This window comes from Microplitis mediator, chromosome 11, assembly GCF_029852145.1.
Source record: "Microplitis mediator isolate UGA2020A chromosome 11, iyMicMedi2.1, whole genome shotgun sequence".
Taxonomy (NCBI): domain Eukaryota; kingdom Metazoa; phylum Arthropoda; class Insecta; order Hymenoptera; family Braconidae; genus Microplitis; species Microplitis mediator.
The window spans coordinates 19,438,341-19,464,727 of record NC_079979.1 but is presented as its reverse complement, the minus strand read 5'-3'; the positions used below and the strand labels follow the sequence as shown (position 1 = coordinate 19,464,727).

The 26,387-nt window shown below is 31.6% G+C and overlaps 5 protein-coding genes across 5 annotated transcripts; 4 read left to right on the top strand and 1 right to left on the bottom strand.

Annotated features, from left to right (window-relative positions):
- The first annotated feature begins 993 nt into the window (after positions 1 to 993).
- LOC130677985 (uncharacterized) lies at positions 994 to 3,896 on the top strand. Its single transcript, XM_057484928.1, has 2 exons — positions 994 to 1,404; positions 3,536 to 3,896. The coding sequence occupies exons 1-2, from the start codon at positions 1,044 to 1,046 to the stop codon at positions 3,874 to 3,876; spliced, it is 702 nt and encodes a 233-aa protein (XP_057340911.1). The 5' UTR covers positions 994 to 1,043; the 3' UTR covers positions 3,877 to 3,896.
- Positions 3,897 to 7,084: 3,188 nt separating this feature from the next.
- On the top strand, positions 7,085 to 8,328 carry LOC130677973 (uncharacterized). The gene is made up of 2 exons (XM_057484917.1): positions 7,085 to 7,660; positions 7,824 to 8,328. The coding sequence occupies exons 1-2, from the start codon at positions 7,162 to 7,164 to the stop codon at positions 8,204 to 8,206; spliced, it is 882 nt and encodes a 293-aa protein (XP_057340900.1). The 5' UTR covers positions 7,085 to 7,161; the 3' UTR covers positions 8,207 to 8,328.
- Positions 8,329 to 8,432: 104 nt separating this feature from the next.
- Positions 8,433 to 10,647, top strand: LOC130677962 (uncharacterized). The gene is made up of 4 exons (XM_057484904.1): positions 8,433 to 9,439; positions 9,510 to 9,617; positions 9,691 to 9,837; positions 9,930 to 10,647. The coding sequence occupies exons 1-4, from the start codon at positions 8,713 to 8,715 to the stop codon at positions 10,565 to 10,567; spliced, it is 1,620 nt and encodes a 539-aa protein (XP_057340887.1). The 5' UTR covers positions 8,433 to 8,712; the 3' UTR covers positions 10,568 to 10,647.
- Positions 10,648 to 16,791: 6,144 nt separating this feature from the next.
- LOC130677958 (uncharacterized) lies at positions 16,792 to 23,531 on the top strand. The gene is made up of 4 exons (XM_057484899.1): positions 16,792 to 17,791; positions 17,875 to 18,107; positions 18,546 to 19,441; positions 21,129 to 23,531. Exons 1-4 carry the CDS (start codon positions 17,173 to 17,175, stop codon positions 21,265 to 21,267), a joined length of 1,887 nt encoding a protein of 628 aa, XP_057340882.1. The 5' UTR covers positions 16,792 to 17,172; the 3' UTR covers positions 21,268 to 23,531.
- A 357-nt stretch (positions 23,532 to 23,888) lies between these two features.
- LOC130677993 (uncharacterized) lies at positions 23,889 to 26,314 on the bottom strand. Its single transcript, XM_057484937.1, has 5 exons — positions 25,730 to 26,314; positions 25,195 to 25,273; positions 25,016 to 25,107; positions 24,833 to 24,938; positions 23,889 to 24,754 (listed from the first exon to the last, which is right to left on the bottom strand). Exons 1-5 carry the CDS (start codon positions 25,775 to 25,777, stop codon positions 24,663 to 24,665), a joined length of 417 nt encoding a protein of 138 aa, XP_057340920.1. The 5' UTR covers positions 25,778 to 26,314; the 3' UTR covers positions 23,889 to 24,662.
- Positions 26,315 to 26,387: the final 73 nt, after the last annotated feature.

The following is a 26,387-nucleotide window of genomic DNA, read 5'->3' as shown; positions in this document are numbered from 1 at the left end:
AACAAAAAATTTATTTTCTCTAAATGTAAATGTTTTTCTACAGTCTCTAGAAAAAATATAGAGTGAGTTGGTCACTCCAAATGACCCTTTCAAAATTTTGATGAAAACAATTTTTTCTCGTGTTTATTACCTAATTTATCCTACATACTTTCTTAGCAATATATAAGGCAGAATTTATAGTTTTATTTTATTTTTTATACGCGCTTATTATTTTGACATTTTCAAATTTCTATTAAATATGAAATTTTCTTTTAATCAAAATTTCGAAATTGTCATACTGCTCATTGACCAATTTACCCCATACTTCTCCTAGAGACTGCATATAAATATTTACAAAAAAAATTTTCCTTGAAAAGTGGTCTCATTTTCCCCCACCCTCCCTATATTATTATTTCAATACAACAAAATAAACTAATTCAAGTATAAAATTGACCTTTGACATCAAACATAAAGAAGTTTTTTTATTGCATATTCTCGACGGTCTCATTAAAAAAACACAAAAGATGAACTCATTAGAAAAAAATAGAATTTTTTTTATAGGAATGACAGATAAATTTTCAAGCAATATATTGCATTCATAGCCAATATTACATATATACATATATAAGAATCGGATAAAAAGGGAAATAAGCTTTGGATGGTGACAATTAAAAGTGGATTAAAGTGTGCGATTGATCGAAATGTATTTAGTCGGTCAGCAACAAAAGAGACCTATCACGTTTTAAATTTGCTTTGTGCATTGTAATGCATCACACACGACTCATAGAGGTGTATGTAGACTGTAGACATAGTACATATGAATTGAAATGATATATATATGTATATATGTATATATGAAGAATGAAAAAAATTTAAATTCTTGACAAGAACATTGCGTTTTCTTTGCCAAATGGCTCACAAACATTGAGTTATAGCCCCTCCAAACAAATACGCTGCCGATATAAAAGAAAAAATGTCTACGGGCTAAAACAGTCGAAAAAAGTACGTCAATCTCAAGAGTCGCCGCTTTATTTTATATTCGCTCATATATATCTTCAAATAAAATGAAAAAAAAATTTATCATTTTGCTTTGCGTTGTTGCGATCGCGAGGGGTGACTCCGAGGACGTCGAGACGATCGAGACCAAGATGGTTCGCAAAATGGAGGAGCTCAAAAAACTGCATAGTATTAAAATTTTTGGAGACATTGTTACGCTTGAGAAATTAGATGACAGTGATGTTGTTAATGATCGGTCGAAGCGCACTGACGATCCGCTCGTCGCGAGGGTTGACGAATTTTTGGCCACGAGGAAAATAAAATTGACATTCCCGAGTGACGGTTCCGCTGCGGATTTATTCGCTCGCGCTTTGGGGAAAAAAAGTATCGATATCGAATTGCGTGGTCTGACTACTGGCGCATCTGAAGGTTAGTTCGTATGATTTTATGAGATTGTTATTAAATTATTTATCTAATGTGGAAAATAAGAATTACTTTTAATTGATCTTAGTACGAGTCATTTCCGTCATAGGGGCGGTAATTTCCTGATTATTAATTTAGTGATTAATTTTATTAGTGTTCAAATCTTGCATCGCTGCAGTAAATTTATATGTGTCCTTGATAAATACTTATATATATAAAATATATAATGATATAAAATTATGAGGTGAATTTGGAGGGAATAGGAAATTTTTTTGCGGGGTAATTTCGGAGTGTGGATTTTATTTACATTAGCATCTACTCCAAACTGGAATTTAAAAAAATTGAATTCCCCATCGGAGTAAATTTTACTCCGGGAATTAAATAAAAAAAAAAATCATCAGCTCCGGATTTACTCCGAGTTCACTCCGCAAATGTTTGGCAAAAAAAGCGTGTAATAGAAAGGAGTAAAATGGGCCTCAATTAATTTTTCATAAATAAAAATTACAAGAGTAAAATGGGGCTCTGATATTTTTTAAAATAGAACAAAGGGGCAATATGAACCCAGTGGGTAATAAGAGCGACTCAAAACGACCTAAAAAATTTTTTGAATCGGAATCAGCTCCTAAATTTTTGTGAATGAAATTTCTAGAGTATGAGCAAATCTATAAAATGCACTTGTAGTACATTCAGATTTCTAATTTTTTATGAGGTCATATGGACACTGAATACTTATTTGCGGCTAAAAAAAATAACAAACAGATTTGGGAATTATACAAAGTTAAAAAATTTGAATTATTTCTAATAATCATAAATTTCTATGAATAAATATGAAAATAATTGCATGATCTAATTGACTAATTTTCGAAAAATTTTTATGCAAGAGGTAATTATCTGAAAATAACAATCGCAGCATTCTAATGAAATTTTGGTGTCGGTAAAAGATCAAAAGAATATGAAGGAATAAAAAAAATCTAATTCTAAATTAATAACTCGATATTGATAAATTTGGGTGTAATAAAAAAATCATAAGTTTACGATGTTGATCTCCTGCAGAGTTTAACCATCGAATGATAGCTAACTCTGGAGGTGGTACACTCTTATATAGTATCCAAGATCTCTCGTCTTCGACCAATGACATTTAAGTGGGACATTGACATGATACCGAGATTGGCCAACTAGTAGGTCGATCGGTTCCGTATCCAAATCCGAATCCGAATCGTCCACCTGGTTTTAAAATATCACCGCCTCGGAATTCCACAGTCATAAAAAATATTATATATGTCATAAATTTAAGATTTCTATTAAATTGACGCTTCTTATTTTTTGAATAAAAAACTTCGTGGAAACTTGCAACTCGGTGCGAGGGGTTTTGTGATATTCTGAGAGAAGTTTTACAGGTTTGGGTTTCGGGTCTTTTTTTCAAAAGGGCGGAGATTTTTTTTTAACCGTGATGTATATTGATGCAGCCAATGCTGGACAAAGTACATGATATAGTAGAAAATTCACGGTTTGTGGGACAAAGAAAACGGTAAAACATAAAATAATTTACTGGTACAGAGACGAGAGGAATAATGTAATGATAGGGTCAGCAATGAGAGTGTCGAGTGTTAACTGAAGAAAGTAGGCTTTGTTATATATCATATATATCAATAGTCATTATTTTCTATGACTACGACGTCTTTGTAGTCTAATCACATATATTTATATATTTTCCAAAATTAGTCGCGTGTTAATTTCACCATATTTATGTCAAATTTTTTTACGACTTAGAAATTTTGTTCTAAAATCGAAATTTTGACCTTTGGGTAATTTTACTTTTTTTTTTTTTCGTTTACCGAAATCTCTACAAATTTAAATGATTGACAAAATACCAGATCCAGATCTCCAGAATTTTTTTTTTTACAAATTTTCGTTGCAAAAATTCAACGACTGATATTTATATGTTTTGTTAATAAATAAAATGTTTTTTTTTGCTTTAATCGGAGGTGAAGTAGAATTTAAAAAAAAAACGAAAATTGAGGTGCAAATTTTTCTTTCGATATTACGAAAAATCTAGATTGCGCTTTTGTATATCGAAATTAGGCTTATAAATTTTCTTACCTGATTTATGTACTAAAAATTAATGATTCTGTTATAGGAAGAACAAAATTAAAGAGGATGGTGTTACCAGTATTACTAGCATTGAAACTCAAGGCCTTGATAGTCTTGCCAATAATAATAACTTTGATCGGTCTTGTGGGAATAAAGGGCCTCGGCGTAGGCTTAGCGGCCCTTTTGCTGTCAAGTGCCGTTGCCCTCAAGGCTCTTTTGACTCCACCACCGTCTTATCCAGCCCGGGTGAGCTACGGGGTGGTCAAGCCCGAGATCTACCACGAGCACTGGCATCGCTCCCAGGAGGAAGTGAACCAGCCCTACAAAGCCTGGGCACCCGAGCTCCCCATCGACCCTTACCCCTATCACGACTTGCCTTTAAAATAATCAAAATCCTGTAAATTAAATTTTTTTATCACGTTTTTCATACTCATTATTTATTTATTTATTTAAAAAATTTATCAAAATATTTATAAATAAAATAAAAAATAAATTTATTTAATTACCGAATTATTTATTTAAAAATTCCATTAAAAAATATCTTGATATTAATAAATATAAAAAAAAAAAAAAAAATACATGAGAAAGGCCGATGACCTGAATACCGTTGGTTTAAAGTGGGAGAGAACGTGAATGGATAAAAAACATAAAAAATATATGAAGAGAGTGAGGAAGTGATAAGTGGGTTAGTGGGATAAAAAAAACGGGGAGAGAGCCTTGACTTAATACGACTGGCCTTCTTCTGGTAGCCTCGAGCAAAATGATAACTCTGTCTCTTTTTATCCTGATCCTCCTTCTTCGTCTCCCTCTCCACCTCCCACTCTTCATCCTCCTACTTACTGTGCATGGATCCCCACTTTCCGCACAATAAACTTGAGCGAGTTTAACATCAAGGTTAGTGTGCCATTGCCTTGGCCCTGACTTCCATTCTATTCTCAAGTATATGTCCGTGGCCGTCAATCGTGACACTGGTGGAGGCCAAGGTGGGGGCCATTTGACGTCACTCACTCCCACCAGATAAAAGTTACCTTCACTTTGAAGTGAGGCTGCTCGTATTGCAAGCTGATACTGTTATTATTATCATTGCTATTGTGTTGTATGTGTGCTGCAGTCATGTATCAGCATGGCGGGAATTACACATGACACTCAGTGCAATACGTCAACTAGTGGTGGGTATGCCGCGTAAATAGTAGGGATCGGGCTTAATTGGCTTGACGTCAAGTATATAAACGCGAGTTGCTATCAAAAGGTGAACACACTTGCTCTGTCGCGGTGAGCGATTCCTTGGTTACCACATGTGCCAGATGATATACCGTTCAGTACATTGAACTATGACTCGAGGCTACGATTTATTTATATGAATATATCTAATTTTTTTTTTTTTTTTTAATGATTTTTTTACAAGAATTTTTATTGATCATAAACCTAATGATGGTTTATTATTTTTATTTAATTTTAGATTCTACAGCAAATTACTTTAGATTAGAAATTTTTTTTTTATAATAACAAAATTTTTTTATCAAAATTTTAATCGAAGATCAATTAAGGAAATTAATTATTTCTTTGAAAATATAATTCAGTCCCACAGGAAAGTTGAGTTACTTTGGGGAAAGCGGGTAATTTGGACCGCTTTTTAAAAAGAAAATTTTTTTTTTTTTAAGAAAAAATACAAAATTTCGATTCTGCTGTCTGTTGATTAAAAGTTTACGAAACAAATAAATTTATGTGTAAACATTTTTTTTTTTGACAGACGATGTGACGGGGAAAAATTATCTAAGTTGAGTGTAATTTAAAATTAGAGTATGAAATTTTAATTAAAATTTAAAATTGACATTAATTTACTAACATAAATTTAATTATAAGAGTAGGCGAGTTTCTATTAGACTATTTCTTATAAATTAATCTTCTGAATGCTGACTTGAAGACGGAGAGGCGGAAACTAATCAAGAAAATATGAAAATAAACTGCTCTCCTTTGTCAGATAATGAAAGTATCAAAAAAATTTATAAAATATAAATAAATTTTGCAATTTATTTAAATAAAAATGTATTTTTTATTTTTTGATTACCGAATCGGATATTTTAATAATTAATCTCCTCCATTTAATAGTAGATAATAAATATCAAAATAAAAAGTTTTTTTGTGCATCACATAATTATTTAAATATAGTAATTGTACAACTGCTAAGTAAATAATAATCAGCGTAAAATATAACATTATTACTTTCTTCGTCAAAATGAATTGATACTTAACTTTTGCTCTATTTCTACAAATAACACGTTATTGATTGGATGATAACATATAATACAGATTATATTATATACTATAAAGTGAAAATGTTATTAGTGTGTATTATATAGTATTTGCTTTGTATGATAGGGTATTAGCACACTTCCATATGTTAAATTTAATATTTTAAGTATAAACATTTTTTTTAGTTTCTATAAATTTCTAATTGAAAAATTTCAAGTGAAAAATTTTTAAATATTCACAGAAAATGAAGATTTCTTGGCACAAAAAATTTTTACTTTCCCCAAGAAAATTTTCACTGGTTCCAAGAAATTTTTCGCATCACAAATTAAAAACAAAAATTTTTTTGGGACGTGAAAGAATTTCTAGTCCTAATAAAATTTTTTTCTTCAATTCATAGTCCAAAATTTTCCAATTTTTTTTTCACGGCAGCGATATTTTGTGTACAAATTATTAATTATAAATTCTTTAGATTAGGAGATGGGGTAAAATGAGACATCATTAATTAAAATTTTTTTTTTCATGCCCGAAGTTTCAAATTTTGAGTTACAAAATTAAGATCTTATTTTTCCCCACTTGCCTTTACTGTCAGCCAAATTTCAAAATTTTTTAATTCATGATCTCACTGTACAATAAATTGGCAAAAATTCTGATTTTTTCAAAATTTCCTTCCTAAAAAAAAATATTGACTCTCCTTATAATAAAATATGATCCATAATTCATCCCCTATATCAAATTTGTATTTCATCTGACTCCCAAAATCCAAAATTGAAAGTCTTCATAATAAATTCATCCGAAAATAAAAATATGACACTTGCAATCATCTCTCAGCAATCGGACAAAATTTCCCGCCATAAAAATTGTAGCGCAAAAAAACGAATGCCCCATAAATATGGATACAATAACTTTTACCCTACTAAAAATATTATAGCTGAATAATTTTAATTTATAGTTTTTACATTAAGTCAACACTATTTTTCCATTTATTGAAGTGAGTCAAGCAGATATAATTTATTACAATTTTTTTTTTACATAAATTCGCGGTAGTTTTGTTGTTCTCCGCTCTATTTGACGTGGCGGATAATCAAAGGATAAAAGATTGTGATTTTATTTTCCGTCCACGACACTGTCGGTGCGAGAAAGACGATAGATATTCACAGACACAACAATTGTTTATGCGAATAGTAAAGTTATAATAATAATAATAAAAAGGCGGGTCTAATAGTGTGCTCCAGCTTAAAGGAGAATGTAATATGAATTGTCGAAAGGAAAAAGTACCTGTCCTCTTGCTCTAAGTTACTATATATAGTCCATCTATTTGCAGATTCTGCTCAGTGTGCAATCACGTCTTTGGTCGGAAAAACAAATTCAAAATTATTAACTCTGTTAGAATCGATAGTTTAATTATTCAAAAATAATAAAATGGATTCACGGATGTTAGTGGGTATATATTTGGTCATAGGAATTTTTGGACATGGATACGGTGAAATAAACCCGAAAAGTTGGAAGCAATCTGTCGAGGATGCCAATTTGAAGGGAGATTACAAAGAAAACAAAGAAACTGCAATGAATAGAGACTGCATAAAATCCTACAGCATGACGTGTCTGAAACTTGACGTCGTTTCGTTTGTGGACAAAATTTCGGAGCAACAAAACTTGGGATTGTTCCCTGGAATTTCCGTGATCAAGGAAAATAATACGGCCAATGTACCGGCTTCGGAGCTCGTTGCCAATTTGGCCCGCGATTTTCCAAATGATGTCGAAAAAAGATTAGACGCTTTTCTGGTCCACAAAATTGGGACGTATTTGAACAGTCATTCGATTTCTATAAAACTTTTTGATGCCAAAACACTTGAAGACGCGCGAAATTTGAACCAAGAAGTCAAGAGTTTTGGAATTTTTGGCACCGACTCGGAAACGGGTAAGTTTTTTAAATTTATTTGTCACTATTACGTTTAATGGACGAGTGGAAAGGAAAATTTCCTGATTGGATGTCAAGAAATCCTGAGTATGTTCTTCTGCAACCGGAATTTATTTCCCAAACGTGATTATAAATTTCAAAATTATTTTCTCTGCAATTCCAGATACAGGCCGTGGAAAAAAAGACAAGGGAGGAATGAGCACCCTCACAGCCGGACTTATGATGATGAAAGGAACCCTCGGAGCCCTAGGATTCGGTGCCCTAGCGATGCTAGCCGGCAAAGCCCTGATGACAGGTCTGATGGCGCTGATGCTCTCAGCGATAGTCGGCCTGAAATCCTTGACCAGCAGCTCCGAGAAGAAAACCACCTACGAAGTGATCGCGAAACCCGTTTACACCAACACCCACTCCCACAGCAGCGAAGAACATCACGCAGGTCACGGTTATGGGCACTCGGGTTACGGGAGGTCAATTGACCTCTCAGACTCACTGGTCCAGGAGAGCATCCAGAAGTACGGCAACCCCCGAAATCGACGTGGCGTCTAATTCAATCATCATTTTTTATAAAACATCACCATTAATTAAAACTGTTAGAAAATTTATTTATGTAATTTAATTGTTATTTATTTTATATCTGTATTTAAATCTAAATAAAGTAATTAATGATATCTGTGTTCCTTTTAAAGTCACGATAATTAATATTCAAGTATCAGTATCAAGGTTAAGAGGATCATAATAAGTTTATTGAAGATTTTAGTGGTAAATGACAATATAAATCCATATAATTATCTCTGCCTCTCCTTATTTCTCTGGTTCTTAAGGAAAATAAATAAATCTGTTGGGTGTTGTGTGACAATATTAACAGTATTTTACAGTAAACTGATGAAAATCGTGACGCGAATTATAATACTTCGATAAAAATATAAAATTGATTAAAACCACAAGCGACATGATTTTTCTACTATATAAACAGCTAGTTGGATTTTGTTTCAAAGACAGTCGTTTTTTCGCATTGTATCGACACTAAGCGACTGTCAAAACGTCTTTCTGCGATGAGGGACGTGTACTTAGTAACCGGAAGCTGTTACAAAAAGTTATACTTCAGTCTATTTATTTTCGGTCTTATTTGTTCCGCGCGCTCCGATGAAAACCCGCGGGATTTAAAAGAGGAAAAAGTGAAGGTGCTGGGAAAATTTGGTGCTGATAATTTTGGAAACAAAGTAAATCTTTTGGAAACGGCCGATCTGAATGGATTTTCGGGGCGCGCTTCGAAGGACAGACAGTTTGGTCATGAGGGTGAAGGTGAGGGTGAGGGTGAGAGTGAACGCTTCAATGAGATAAAAGAGGGTAAGCATGTGTTCGACTATGAGAGAAATGGAGTCAGATTGGATGTACGCATTGTGCCGGTGGTTAATGAGACCGTTGAGGAAGAAGACGATCATTTTCCGATGATACCGGTCCGAGATTTGGGAAAGTGTGTTTTGGATTTGTCGATTAGCTGCGTCAGAGATCGGGTTGCACGTTATATTGACGCGATTGGACGACTCAAGTATGTTAATTTGATTGGGAAGTATGTTAAGTTCATTAAAGTGAGAAACAGTTCGCCGATGAGAAGGTTCATTGACCCCCGGGCTATTGGGACCAGCACCCAAATCGACCGAAGTATTGACGACTTTTTTGATAAATTTATTTTGAGGATTAATTTTCCAAAGTGGAATCCCAGAAGGAGGGAACAGAATCAAATCGATTTTACTTTTGGTGAAAATGCTATTGTTGAAGGTAATTAGTTCGATTTTTTTTATCGATCTTAGTAAATAAAATGAGATAATTGTTGTTATTATTATTTTAGGGAGAGGTGGAAAAGGCGGCGGGGGTGGTAAAGGAGGTGGTAAAGGCGGCAAAGGATGCAAACAAATGATGATGTGTATGATGATGGCGTTGAAAATGAAGATGATTGGTAAGATCATTACTAATAGACGGAAAGAAATTATGAGCGGGAATAAATAAAATAAATTTTGAAAATTGTCTAGCTATGATGGGATTCATGGCAATGAAAGGACTAATGATGGCAGGAGCCTCGATGATGATGACCAAAGCGATGCTGGTGATGAAAATGATGAGTTTCAAAGGCTGGCCATCTGGTGGAGGCGGAGGCCACGGCGGCGGTGGTGGGGGAGGTAATTATTATCTAGTAGTTAATGTTTTAGTAACAATAATTATAACGAATAAAAAACTAATTAGATTAATCGTGTCATCGTCTCTTCCAAAGCGCCCTTGAAGGAGATCGTTCTGTTGACCAAAGCATCGGATGGAGGTGGAGGAGGCCATGGCGGTGGGGGTGGGGGTGGAGGTTACGGTGGCGGAGGAGGTCACGGTGGCGGTGGTGGAGGTCATGGTGGTGGTGGAGGAGGTCACATTTCACCACCACCGACTAGTTACGGTCCCCCTTCAAGTGGCGGTGGAGGCGGCGGTGGTTACGATTATAGCGGTGGTGGGGGTGGTGGTGGTTGGGGCCGCAGCTTCAACAATCGACTTTCCATGTCAACTTTCTCGGATCAATATTCAAACCCCACAAACCAACAGATTGAGGATGACAACATTTCAATCATCAACGTCTATCCTGATTCCGGAGATAAGATCAATGACAGCGACAGTCGTCATCACAACTCCGGGACTCATGATAGTCAAGAAAACATCGGCGAAGTGGTTCAATTAAACGATGACTCGCTTGACAATAAAAAACCTATTGTTATTATGGATGATAACAAAAGTCATGAAGGAATTACTAATCATGCCAATGCTAAGAAAAATATTTACGCTAGTAACTGGAGAAATTACGAAGAAACTCAAGGAATGTGGGATAACACTAATTCAATAATTGCTACTCGTATTAAAAAAAATAAATAATTATAATGATATTTACTAATTTATTTAATATATTTATTTTGTACTTATTTATTTTTTATAATAAATTATATATTATTCAACATATTTGTACATTTTTTTGAGTAATTTCTGACCCTTTTTTATCCCAAATTTTTAAACAAAAATATATGAGTTTTGAATGGCATTCGACTCCAGCTTTGATGAAAATTTGTTAGTAATTTGGTTAGAAAAGTATCTTTTTTACTCCATGGTCGCAAAAAGTTGGAATTCATGCTCTGATAAAAGGAAACAAAGTCGAACTTTTCTATGGCAAATAGAATGAACTGAAATGAATATGGGTCGACTTTTCCTGAAACAATGGCAAAAATTCAAACTTTTTGGTGGAAATGTCGTTCAACAGGAGACATACCATGAAGAGTAGGAAATTCTGACCGCGTTTTTGCTATTCATGGCTTAAATCAGATCGGCAATTACACACACGCGTTATGAAATTTTGAAAACTATCTAGGGTACAGGTGTCCAGAAAATTCAGAGCTATGACTCGACCCAAAATGTTAAAAATTTGATTTCTTAGAGACCATTTTGGCCATGAAAATTTTGTCATGCAATGAAATGAATTCTACTCCATTTTTTTGCAAAATCTTAGAACCGCCCCAGGTTCCTCCCATATTAAAATCTTACCTAAAGTAAAAACCCTTAAAAAATAATGTTTTTGCCCATGGAATGTTTCCTAATTTCTACAAAATGACAGCAAAAATCATGCATGACGCGTCATCTGTCCGAACTTTTCAACCCTCCATCATCAATTTCCGATGATAAGCTTCCAAACAAAGATGATTTACAAAAAAATCGGTTTGATCGTTCGTCAACTCTTGCCGCTTTAAATTTTCTCTGTTACCGATCGCCATTACTTTCCTCTCATCTCTACCGACTGCTGTACAAAATAAACTACCGTTCTCCACATCCTAAACAATCGGTTACAAGCCAAGTAAACTTAGAAGAAACGCAAAAAACCGGTTAGAGAAAGAAGAAAGAGGAATCGTTGGAACAGCATATGAACTTGTAAGCAGTAGAACTGTAGTAGAAAACGAACGAATTCTTCGTATAACTAACGGTCTGCCCACAACATATCTACAATACGTGACTGTAAGCACGTGTCATATATGTACTCGTCCGATTTATTTGCTCTTGTTCTTATATTATCTACTGAACCTCCTTGCCATTATTTTTCACTCGCGTTTGCTCTACAGCGGCCCAGATTTTCTGTTGCGTAGGACGACAGGTTCATGTGTTATTGTTTCATTTTTATCTCATACAAAACATCTTATATTTATATATATATTTTACACACCAACAGTTGAGTTAATGAGAATACTTTTTTCGATTACTTGCACACTCATTAAAATTTTTTTATCCATTATTTATTTTTATGTCACTTGACTTCTCACAAGGTGTCCAGATGTTTTATATATTTTATATACGTACCAACAGTTATTATTATTGCAGTTATGTCTAGATAGTTAATTATAATATTTAATGAATTTGATGCTTATGTTAATGGATCAGAATTTAAATTTTGTCGAATATAATATTTTTTTTATATATATACATATATTTATTAAGTAAACCGGCAGTCATATTTAGCCTTGCGGTCACCGATTTTTCCAGTTCCGGTTTGTTTTATCTGGCATCTTTTCAAAAGTCAATATATATATATATACATATATATATATGCATACGCATGCTTTCATTCTCAATGGTTTCTCACCGTTAGTCAACCCAATAATAAATTTATTTATTTAAAATAAATAATTATTAATTGTAATAATTATTTAATTTATGAATTTATTAATTGTAATAATTAAATAAATTATTTTAAGAAAAAGTTTTAAATTACTGTTAGAAAGATTCTAATTTACCATATAATTAATTTTTAATAAAAGCAATTGCTGTAATTTAATTATTTTAATTAGAGTAATTATTTTTTTTTATTATAAAAATAGAAAAAAAATGTTATCAGTAATTTATTATGAAAGTAATGATCTAATTGGTGATATAATTAAGGCGTTAATGATCACTTATCACTGAATGTAATTCACTTTCATATTTATTTTTTTGTAAAAAAAAATTGATAACGACCGGAAGTGTGATGTTCTTCATGCATCAATGGGTTTTATTATTTACTTATCAAGTTTAAATAATCATCATAATGTTAGTAGATGTGTGTGTGTGTGTGTGTGTGTGTGTGTGTGTGTGTGTGTGTGTGTGTGTGTGTGTGTGTGTGTGTTGATTGATGTACATATTGATACTGAAAGTGTTCTATTATTATTTCATAACGTTCGGGACCATTAGTTGAGTCATATTTGCAAACTTGTTTGGCAACATTTGAATTTTAAATTCGGCATTCGATTCGCAAAAAAAAAATTACAAATTTTTTCATTCAATATTTTAAATTTTCGATTATGTATTGAGTTAAATAACGTCACTGGGGACTTGCATAAATTTAAGGTATGACATAAAAGGGAATTCGTCAATTTTTTTAATTTTTTGATAAGTGGTTGATGTAATGGAGGTAAAGATATTCGGTATATAAACACTATTGACTATAAATATACGGCTCGATCGTCAATCAAAAATTTATCGAGCTTAAAAACTCGATGTAAAATAATCCCCATAAAATCCGTATGTTAATTTACAGTTTTTATATACATTTTAAGTATCAACAAAATTGCTGGCAATAAAAATCTATATTTTTTTTTAATTGAAGTTTTATGCATATCATCCATGAAGATATTTTTAGAGCCTCAGTAATAAATTTTATCTGACCCACATAATATTTTACCCCCACCCCTCCCCTGCTTCCGAGACCTGAAATTTTTATATATATATATATTTATACAAATTTTTTTAAATTAACAATTACGATATTAATTAATTGTCGTCATTAATAACAATAATAATTTATCTGAATAAAATATTTATAATTTTAATTCCAATAAATTAAAGTTGTAAATAATTGGCTGCGTTTACGGTTGACATTAAAAATTAAAATTAACCAGAAAATTCCTGCATAAATAAATTATTAACATTTACTTAAAAAATTTAAACAATATTTAGTTTAAAAAAAAAAAAATAATAATAAGCAATTTATATATTGCTCATCCGGTTATCAAGCCAATTTCAATTAGTAGGCCAATGGAATTCAGGTGTACGTCGACCCGTTGGCCCGTTCGACCTGTTCTACAGTGGAACGCGACCAGCGACGAATCTCAACAGATTTTACTTTATTTTTTTTAACTTTACTTTATTTCAAGGATTCTCAATAGCGCGTACATCCTACCGTAGGTTAAAGAATCAATTATTGTCATTCTACCGTTTTACCTGAAACCCACTTAAATTATATACATATATGTACACATATACTAGGTATATTACAATATATGTACCTTGTAAATATGCTTTCAACTCACTCTTAAGTCATTCATTGTTACTTGTGATACATCTGTACCTTTAAACTCTAAAGAATTTATAATGACAGCTCATTGTTTTATGAAATTCTCGGTTTCATATTTTTATATTTTATTATTCATTATATTTATCACATATATTTTTAATGCGTTAACGGGTTTCTGCGGGTGCATTTATTTATTTATTATTATTATTGCTGAAGTCGGTTAATCAATAAATCATAAAATATGATCTGAACTATAATAAATATATAGCATCAATAAAAAAATTATTTCATGTCCCACATCCTTTAACCTGCGCTATAATTTTATTATTTTTTTTTTTTGTTTTTATATAAAAAAATTAAAACCACTTTGACACTTTTTATTTGAATCCTGGGTCACTCGCAATTAAGTCTTGACCTTTCACCACTCGCGTGGTGAACGGGCGCCATTAAATTGACCGCTTTGTTAATAGTAATTATGAAACTGATGATTTATTTTTAAAAAATAAATCTATGGAAAGAAAAAAAAAATAATTGTTTGTAGTTTTTTTTCATTGGTCGCGAACAAATCACTAATAAAATATTCGGAAAAAAGTCTGAACTTGACAAATTATTGTGGAATTGCATCGATCCTTGATAAATAATTCACTGGGACAAAAACTTCAACACCAATAATAACACCGGTATACATGATGATAATGATAACATATAGTTATGTACTTACTTACACTTACTCTCTTATTATATATCAATAAAATAGTAAGTTAATGTCACTAACATGATCATCGGAGCGTTAGAAAATAGAGAAAAATGATAAACCAGCGCTCAATCACTTGGATAACCAGTTTCGCGTGACTTAAGCTTTCTTTGCTCCTCGATTACGAGATCCCGCATAATACCGTCTAACATACACTCATTTTTTTCTCCATAAAATATTGAAAATTGTAAATTGATAAACAAACAAATCACTAAAATTGATAACCCATCGCCCGATCAAAAAAAAAAGCACAGATACACACAAAAAAAAAAAATTCTCGACTGAACACAGTAAAAAAGGATTCGTCAAAATCAACACACACCGTGTGTAAAACAAACGTTTTACACTTATTTATATGTTACTTTAACATGTTGTGAGTGTTAAAAAAAAGTTACACACGTATACGTTAAAAATAAAAATTTTCCAAGAATTCTTTTGTGATGGTTGACATTATTTTTAACATATCTTGTGTGTTGATTTGACAGTAACATATAAAAAGTATTACTTTTGAATAAAATGACATTTCTGTGTGTTAAAAAATCAATCGATTGCGACAGTTCAAACAAGATAAATACTGTGTGTTAAATTGACACACAAAAGTGTTAAAAATTCAGCACTTTGAATTTTAACACACGTTTTCTTTACACTTTGACGATTCGTTTTTTACTGTGAAGGTAAATATTCTTGATTCAAGAAAATTTTTTTGGAGACCTAAATTTTCTCAGATAAAGTATAAATCTTCTCCAACCAAGACGAATTCTCTTGGCTCAAGAAAATCTTGACTTGGTTCCCGAAAACTTTTGTCTTCAAAAATATTTTCTTGACTCAAGATATCTGTTTTTTCTGTGTACTGGTAGTAATTTCCATATGATTTTCTATGGGAATTTACCCCACCCACACGGATATATAATTTTTCCGTGTGGGCACGTCAGGATTCAAAATTACTTGTCCACTCACTACTTTATGAGTTTTTTTATTTTATTTTCTGATCAGAAACTCCATTTCCCATGACGTTTTCCGAAGGACCTGCATGGTTTTCTATACGAAATTTTTTAAATAATAAAACTCATGGATTTTTATGGAAACTCCTACTTTATTTATATAGATTCCCATAAGATCTATGGATTTTTTTTCTAATAGGGCATCTAGATCCCCATGAATTTTTCTATGGATTTATTCATAGATTCCTATAAAAATTTATATTTTTTTCTTCATAAAGTTCTATCGTTTAATTCTCCATAGATTTTTCTATAGGGCATATAAATTTCCCATATAATCATCTCGATCCCGAATTTCTTGATAAGTAAATTCCCATAGACCCATAATGAATTTTTTTGAACCCATAGTTTCTCATATGAATCCAGTGACCTCTAGTCTCTCCCTAAATTCCCAATACCAAAACTATTCCCTATAAATTTATTGATACATTTATATGTAAACCCATACTTCCCTACACTTATCCCCATACAATCTCACCATATAATTGTTTTGATACGGCGATCATTACATACCCGCATCAAGAATCCATTTAATCCAGATCACTCGAGTGTAAATAATTAAACGTAATAAAATCCGCGCTTTTCTTCCTCTTACCCCATACAAGGTATATATAATAATATATGAAACCCATTGAATATTTCATACAGCCGGTCGTTATAAAGTAAAACCAGAATTAATGTGGGCTCTTTCGTGTGTTACAACGGTCCAGGAAGCGGAGCATGAAGATACGGCCTTGCTCTCTTACCAATCCGCGATCCACTGTCCATCTTTATTTTTCCATATAACAACAATAATAAATATATGTTTAATAAATAACAACACAGAGGCATTTACGTGGTTTAAAATTTTTTTAGCACATCGTTGACAATTTAGTAGCCCGTCTGATGATAATGACCTTATATCTATAAGATACCTTTTGGTTACACCGTTTTACACGCTCGTCTTGTTGCGTCTCTATAATAACCATCGAAAGGATAAGAGAGGGAGTACTTTTGACACACATTTTAGACCGCGTGAATCCAATCCACGAGAGACCGACCGACCGGATAGTGGATTGGATAGTCTTGGGTCTCGATGTTAGTTTTAAAGGAGAGATCCAAGTGAACGCAAGTCTGGGTTAGTTGTTTTTTTTAAGAAAAATCTTCGTAACAGCATCGATCGACTGTGACAGTAAAAATTTATTTAGTGAAACAGTTTTATAAATTTTTTTTTTTAATAAATAAAATAAGTACCGGGTTTTATAAGGACATGATAAGAGATAAGAATTATTTTTTCAAGTGGCACAGGCGAATAAGGGATTGCAAAATTGTTCAAAAAATTTTGTTGTAATGAGACATTTTTAGAAATATTTTTTTCAAATAAATTTGGACAGAGTAATTTTTTAAAAATTTTGAAATTTTTTATTTATTGATAATCAAAATGTTAAGGGTATTGTATGTTTTGTTATTGTCGACGATATATGTCAGCTCGTTTAGTTTTGTAAATATTATAAGTTATGCTAAATATTTGTACCCGCGAAATTTGACTTATTTGAATAATGGCGCGGGCGGCAACGAATTGTGGAGAGGAATTTTGAGAGATTGTAACAAAAAATTAACTTTTTCGTGCTTACAAAAAAATGCATACAGCTATTTGGACAATACGCTTGGTGACTATGACAACATAACGGTTTTTGACGGGTTTTTGTTGACCAAAAATAATTTGAATTATGACACGTGTTCGAAGAACTGTGAGGATGAGATGGAAGAGGAAGAAAATTTTGTCGATCAGGGTCGGAGTAAAAAAGATGATGGTGATTATGATGATGAACAGGGTTACAAAGAACCCAAAACACCATTGGAAGAAATAACATCGGCGCTAAGAGACCGGACGGTTAAATTTTTGGCCACGCGCGATTATGAAATCCAGCTTCCGGAATTTATTTTTGACAAAGCGAAAATAAAAATAAGCCCGAAGGAAATAGATCGAGATGGGGCACTAGTACGAGTTGATTTTGGGTCACGTGGACTCGAGCATGGGAGAATTTTCAAAAAAATTCGTATGTATAATTAGTTATTAATAAGTTGTGATTAAGGAGGCAGCTAATGAGCCGGCTAATTTATGTCATTATTTTACTTGCAGGTAAATTTATCCAGAACCGGTTGCTCCTGAGTTTCCTGGCTCTGATATTGATCATTAAATTGATTAAGGTCAAGTTTATGTTCATAATACCATTTTTGTTTGGAATTGGAACGGCTAAAAAAATATTTTTGAAACTTTTGCTCTTCTTCATACCAGCATTCGCTCATGTATTTAAATTGTGCTCGAGTTATTACAACTCCCATACAAAGTATCATCATCACCACCACCATCAGGTATATTTTTTTTATATCAAAATTTTGATATCTCCAAAAAATTATTAAAAATTTCATCCCATAAAGGAGAATTGTTTTTTGATATTTAAATGATCCAGAAGTTGGCAATCAACAATTTTTGAATTTTTTTTTCACCAAATCAATTGCAAAGAAAAAAAAACTAAAAAAATGCACATGTAGAAAATAAAAAAATCTACAAGTGCAATTTTCCAAATTTTTTTTTTTTTATAATTTATCATTTTTTTTTAATTCCAAAAATTATTTGACGTTTGCTAACTTCAGTATCATATATTTAAAGTAAACAAAAAAAGTTAACTTCAATTAAAAAATAAGATGATAAATTTCCCGTATCATTAAAAGTCGAAAAAAATGATGCCCTACATTCTCATATTATATGATCAATTTAACAGATAAAAAAAATATTGTATATACTTTTAGATCGCTCATCATCATCATCACGTTCCAGTTCCCGTTCCAGTACCGGCTCCAGTGCCAGCACCCACGTACTACGATCCACATCATCATTCACCTCACCCGCCTTATCACGACGAGGAATTCGAAGGTTACGATTACGCACATCCGCACATTCAGCTCCGTAAAGACATGGAGGAGTTGAAAGAATGGGGAATCGATTCCTTTACTGATCTCCACGACGATAATTTGAGTAACAAATTATCGCCGGTCCAGCATAATTACAGTCCCCCGTATCTGGGCCCTAAGCCCGTAAATGGGCCAGTGCAACTGGGACAGCCAGTAAATGTGCCGTCTCATGGTCAAAATTTGGCTTACAGTGGATACCTGGAGGATCAAAAGTTGAATCGGCGGGTATCGGGTGGATCTGTGGGCGTTGGACCTGGAATAGTGCCCAGTGTTCCAGTTCCTTCGGTACAAGTTGGACTTAATACTCCGTCAATTAAACACACTCCCGTTGCACCAGCGCGTAATGATTTAAAGGCAACTCATACTCTTATTAACAGCAACAACAACAACATGCAACAAGTGCATCCCGTTTTTGTGCAACACTCGCATCAGCCGGTTACAAATCCTCAGCAACAAACACAAATAAACAATAAAAGACTCACGCAGCAACACGTACAGACCCAAGTGACGAATAAAAAAAATACCGGTGAGCTCGGTCAAGTTACTAATCAAGTTGACCGTGTCGCGATCCACGACGATACTTTTTATGGACCAATACTACATAGGCTTGATGATATATTTTTACAACTTAAATTCAGTGAAGAGCCTTGTAAGGAGAGACTCATTTGTAGCATGTACAAAAATCCTGGAATTTATTCACCGCACAGTAATATTGTGTCTAATGAATTGTCGAGGTAATTTTTTTTTTTTTCTTAAGTAATTTCTACTAATTGGCAGTAAGATTTAAGAGGAAAGTTGGACGAGATTTAAAGTCTGGAAAATTAATTCAGGTCTATGGGGTGGATGAAAAAAAATTAGATCTGGGCAGACGTAATTTGATGTCACTAGATCTTGTCAGATCGATTTTTGGGGAATCAGATCTATGTAAAGATAAATTGATCTAAATAGATCTACTAATTTATGTTAATCTGGGAAAAAAAATTTAGATCTATTCAGATCAAATTAGACCTGATGTTTCAGATCTGAACAGATCTGCATTTTGGCCAGATCTGTTCGTATCAAATTAGATCTACTCTGATCAGAATAGATCTGCTTAGTTCTAAACAGATCTGGGTTCAGTATAAATTATGATCAAATTTTATCTGAGCTGATCTAATTTGATCTAATTTGATCAGAACAGATCTAAATTTTTTTTCCCGGGATAGCAGCTCAGATCTGGTTTGATCCGTACAGATCCAATTAGATCTATCCATATTTACTTCATAAAATGATCGCTTAATCAATGTTGATCTATTTTGATCTGACTAGATCTAGGTTGATCTGACTTGATTAGATTTGATCAGAGTAGATCTGGACTATTTTTCCCCAAAAAAAATGTCATATCTGGTCAGATCTAGTTTGATCTGAACAGATCAAATCAGATCTACTCTGATCTGGGTTCAGTATAAATTATGAACAAATTTTATCTGAGCTGATCTAATTTGATCTATTTGATCAGAACAGATCTGAATTTTTTTTCCCGGGAATGTAAATGATACTGAAATTTTTGGAATATTTTAAACACGATAAATTGCAAAAAAAAAAATATTTTAAAAAAATGCACTTGTAGATTTTTTAATTTTCTACTTGTGCATTTTTTTTTTTTTTTTTTTTTTTTTTTTAATAGATTTGTTCTAAAATTAGAATTTTTAATTGTCTACTAACTTCAGGATAATTAACATAAATTTTGAAAAATAAGATCCTAGATCTAATCAGATCTCAGATTAAAATTTTTTTTATTAATATTCTATTCGATTTAAGTTTTTCACACCCCGGGTAGAGGTAATTAATAATTTTTAAATTTGAACGAACATTAAATTTTCTAGATCAAGAAAATTTTTTTCAAAATTTTGTCGTATTTTTTTGTACTCAGTTCATCTAAAATTAAAACTAAAGTTAATTTCTCATAAGATATATCTTCATATATAAATATATAAAAACATGATCATAAATTTTTTTTTTTACCCAAGCCATGAATTAAAATTAATTATATTTATAAATCAAATGTGAACATTCTCCTTTTGATTAAATAAATATACACGTAAAATTAAAAATAATTTTTGAAGTTAATTGTTTTGGACCGTAAGGAGAAAGGTAATAAGTACCAACGGTTAATAGACACTCTCAATAATTAAAATCGGGTCATGAATTTTTTGTCCCCTCCAATTTAAATTCTCGTGATTTCGTCATAAATATTATTTTAATTACGTAACTTTTTTATTAAAACAATTACTCTAGTAATTTAATAAATTACGTTTGAATAATAAATATTATTCAAGTCCTAGTTTACACTCGATATGGTTTTTATCTGTCGAGAAATTCATTAAACCAGATAATAATTTTGTTTAAAAAATCCATTTTATTTCTTTATTTATTTTTTAGAGACCCACAAGAATTGAAGCGTAAAGTTACTGGTAGCGCCTCCAGTCAACGATTCTATCGGTATGTCACAGCTGCACGTTTGGGACAAGAAGGAGGAGATTGTCTGAGAAATTATCCATGTCATATAAATACCGAGTGAATAATTTACAGTCATAAAAAAAAACGTTTATAAGTAACAAAGCAAAATCAACAATTATTTATTAAGAATCTAGTTCGTAATGGCTATCAACTTAAAATTATTTATTATTTATTATTTATATTCACACCAATTTGGTGTTTTTCTTCAGTTATTAATTATTGTTACTCAACAGTGGCTCTGTTGACGCTCATTATTTTTAAGTAACACTAGGCGAGACCGGGGTAAAATGGGATATGATTTATTTTTTGATGACAGGACTAAATATCCACGTCAAAATTCTCTACACTGAAAAATTTTGAGTCCGCACTGTGGTATAAATTTTTGGTGTCAAAATTTTCAATACTGACGGGGTGTTAAATTTTGGACCGGGTGGTAGAACGTTCACACCAGCAATGGTGTAAATGTATAAGTTATTTATTAAAGACTCGATTACTTCGACACCAGATATTTAATTTTGACTCCGAAATGACTGACGTCAGTAAAAATAATGATATGCTAGTGCTGCAATCTTTATATTTTTTGAAAATTTCAACTACAGAATATATTATCGGACAATAATTGAGGTAATAACACCGAATGGTGAGAGAGAAAACACCCACAGTGTCAAAATTACACCGCTTGATACTTCACACCGTAAATTCACACCGCAGACCGCGTAAAGTCGGGTACCATTTTCAAACCAAAAATTTTTGAGACATAGAATTCATGAAAAAAGGCCAAACACGTGTATGATATTAAATTTGCCGTAAATGTTGAAATTCGTGGGAAATTTGAACGCGGATATTTAGTCGTATTACCAAATTTTTTTTCTGTTAAAAAATATTTAGGTACTGATGTCAAAAAAATTGGGCCAAGCTGGTCAGCCAATTAGTAGAGCCAATTTTTGATTTCCAAAAAAATAATTGATTTATAGTGGCCCGTTTTACCTCAACGTAAATTTGTCTTAGTTCTTATTAAATCAATTCAGATAACGAACACTTGAAAAAAAAATTTTGAAATTTTAAATTGGCCGAAATTATTAGGCTGGCCAACTTGCCCAATTTTTCTAAACCATAATTAAGAATTTTTTAGCAGAAAAAAATTTCTTTTTATTTAAAAATTAATATTTTTCTTAGTCGGTGTCTCATTTTATCCCGGTCTTCTATACTTTTTATAATTACTCTGTTAATATTTTTTTTTTACTTGACATTGTAGCCCTTGAGTAACAATAATTATTAAAATGTCATTAATAATTACAAAAATTATTAAAAATAAAAAATTGCACACCTCGAGCGCTCATATCATAAATATATAAAAAGTTCATATTTATAAATTTACAACTATAATTATTTTGCTCGACTCATGGTATGCGTATGAAAAATAAAATTGAAGAGTGAAATAAAGAAAATTTTTTGTAAGACAGAGCAAAAAAAAATGAGCACGTCGCGCTTGAGGTGTGCAATTAAAAAAAATTTAATTACTGTTATCTCACAGAAACTGAAGCAAAAATAAGTCTATTTATTTATAATAAGGGATTGATTATTTATTTATTTAAAATTTATTATTTTTAATACCCGGGTGCCATACCCAGTAATATAATAAAATATATGTGTACTTTAGTTATTAAAATAAATGTGATTAATAATAAATATGTTATTCATTTCATTATTTATGATAATATATTATTCGAACCATGACGATACAAAATCACCAGTACGTGCTAATGAGGATTTAATTGATGAGCTTTTAATAATTACTATTTTATGGTCATGGGAAACAATGAAAACCGTTTATTATTTACTAGCCGAGAATAAGTACCGCTACTGGGGCATTAGAATCACACATTTTGTTTTGTATATTTATTATAAAAGTGGGTATATGTTTAAGGCGCAAGTGTCGTCATATGCTGATACTGTAATAAAAAAAAAAAAAAAAGAAAAAATAGTAATTTATGGAGTAGCTGTAAAATAATAATGACGTCAGTCAAACATCATATATTTATGTATTCTAGGGAAATGTTATACTACTGATAATTATGCAGAGATAATTATTGTTGACATTTATTTTCAAATGGGAATGACGTATTGTTCTTTTTATTTTTTTTTTTACAGTAAAAATTTTTCAAAAAACGTTTCTTCTATTCGCGACATCAAATTTATACTGAATTGACCCTAAGTGTAAGGAAGGGGGAGGCAGGAGAGATTATACGCTTAAGAAAAAAATTTTGGAGTCCCCAAATAAATATTTGATATTTAAATTAATCTCTAAAAATCGTAATGAGTAGGGGAGGGTGGGGCAGAGCGGCCCCCCTAAGCCAATTATTAATTTTTATGGCTTTGAACCATAAGATCACTTTACTTTTGTCCTATTTCGAACAAATTTGTGGACATTTTGCCAAAATTCTGAAAAAAAAAAAAATTTTTTTGTGGGGCAGAGCGGCCCCCCTCCAAAAAATGATAAAAAAATTTTTTTTTTCGTTTTTTTGTTTTTTTAAATTGTTTTCATCATTAAGAATGTATTTCTTTCTCTTGACAACTATTTTTGGTTTTATATTACTCAAAAAAAATTTTTTTAGGTGTAATAAATCGTTCACTATCGATTACCTTAATTACTAATTGTTATTTAATAAAAAAAAAAAACAATTCTATAGTTTTACTTTATTTCAAAAATTTATCAACTAAAAAAAAATTTTATTTTTAGAAATTTTTAATGACCAAATTTGCCTCCTACATAGAGAAACGGCGGAAAAATATGAAAAAATAATTTTTCCGGAAGTTTCGACTGGTCCATTTTGCCCCAGGTGTTGTGCGTAGGGCTAGAAATGTGTAATTATAATAATTTTTTTTTAATTTGACGATAAAAATATGAAAAAATCACTTTTTCGAAATTTTGGGCTTGTTCATTTTGCCCCAAATGTCATGCGTAGGGGTAAAAATACGCAAACACATCGGATTTATAGTAATTAGTCGAAAAAAAAAAATTTATTTCTTGATCAAAATTTCAGGGGGGCCGCTCTGCCCCACCCTCCCCTAATGAGAAAATTAAAATTTAATTTAATTTCTTCCCATGAGCTGGAATTCAAATATCAGTATGCGTATTTTATTAAATTATTCAGATAAAAATTTTTGAATCGAAATTTTTGGTGGCCCAAATTGACTAGTGTCCACTTTACCCATTTGTATAATTTCAAAAATAAAATTTGCTGAGTTTCCCTATTTAATTAGGGTTAATAAATTTTCGAATAAAATTTTTTATCGAATTAAGAAACAATTAAATAAACAAATTAAATTTCAAGCAAAAGTATCTACTCATTTATTATTATCTGATTTTTTATTAAATGAATAAAGAATAAAGGATTACAGTGGACACAATTAATTGGGAAAATTGTAAAGTTATATGAAGAAAAAAGAAATTAATCAATTGCTCTTTTCAGTTATCTGAGTGAAGATTTTTTCATTAGTGCAACACCTCATAATCATCATTCCGGTCTCGCAAATGTTAGCGCCCTCTGAAAAAAAAAAATGAATATTTAATTTTAAGACCTCGACAAAATAAATCGTAATAATATATTTAAAAAATAATTTACTCAAGTCTTTGCATTTCATAATAACGGCGTCAATTTTGTCTGCTGGCACATCGTTGGCCATCCTCTTGCGAATTATCTCTTCGTTCAATGTTCCATCCTCATTCATCTAATAACAGTAAAAAAAAAAATCAACGTTTTATAACCGCTAATAATTAATTATTTATCCTAATATTTATTACTTACGGCTTTGATTTTCATCAGCATGCAAGAGGAGAAACACTGAAGTTGAAGGCCGTATACTATCCAGTTGCCGTCCGGAGCATTGGAAACTTGGTCTAAAAATAAATAAGTAATTATAGATACTTAATTAAATTATTCAATATTTTTAGGCTGATTTAAAGTGATCTAAAATTTTGAGTTACCCTCATAAGAACCAATTTCAGTTAGACAAGCTGTTCTGTATTCGTGAAGCTTAGCTTTTTCTTCTTCATTGAGCTCGGCCTGAGTTGAAAAATAAAATAAACAAAATGTTATTTGTGTCTTGTAAAAAAAATATTAATAAAATTATAAACGTATTAACAAAAATATCTAATTATTTTTTTTTTTGCTGTAATTAATTTTTTGAGGTGACATGAGATCCCAAAACCTCCGAAAAATTTCAAACTCAAAATTTCTATCTAACATTTAACTTTTGTAATTTCAAATTCAAATATCTATATAACTATTAAGTTTTTGAAAAAATTATAAGATAGATTTTTTGTAGAAAATTTGAAGCTCTACAAGAAAGGTCTCTTACAATTTTTTGAATAGAGGAACTGGAGAGGGGCAAAACGGGTTTTTTGAAAAAAAAAAGACGAGTAGTGATCACAGGGACCATCTTGCCAATAGTTTGAATTTATAAGGAAATTTATGGAACTTTTATCACTCCTCGGTCGTAAAATAAAATGGAATTCTTACCAGAGCACCAACAAAGCATACAGCCAATATAACTGCAAATATTTTCATTTTTGGTAGTAATTGTGCAAATATAAATCAGCACAAAAGCTTACAAGTTACTGAATAAACGAGCTAAGGAAATCATCTCTATTATATAGTGACGATTGAATATATTATGCATCTGTGAAGGTTGATCTTAGCATAAAATAAAAAATAGTGAGGTCGTGTCACAGAAGATTAGTCTTATAATTTTTATTTTCGTTAGATGATAACCGATCTACTTATTTATCATGTCAACCGCACACAATTTTTGAATATTTATCGCAACAAAATATAATTCCGACGAAATTTATTTAATTTAAATTTTTATTTTATATTTTGAACGTCGTTTCATTCCAATATTTATTCGCTTATCAATCGTTCATTTTGTTGCGTAAACGTTTTCATATTTGTTTATTTTGAATAGAGGCAAAGCCTTAGATGTGTAATAAACTATTCCAAATTTTTTATTAAAATTAAATTCACTTTCTTCCCATGGGCAATAATTCAAATGTCAATATGAGTATTTTACATGATTATTTAAATAAAAATTTTTGAATCGAGATTCCGGGTGGCCCAAATCGACCCATGTCCATTTTGCCCTCTAATATAATTTTCAATAAAAAAATCACCGAGTTTC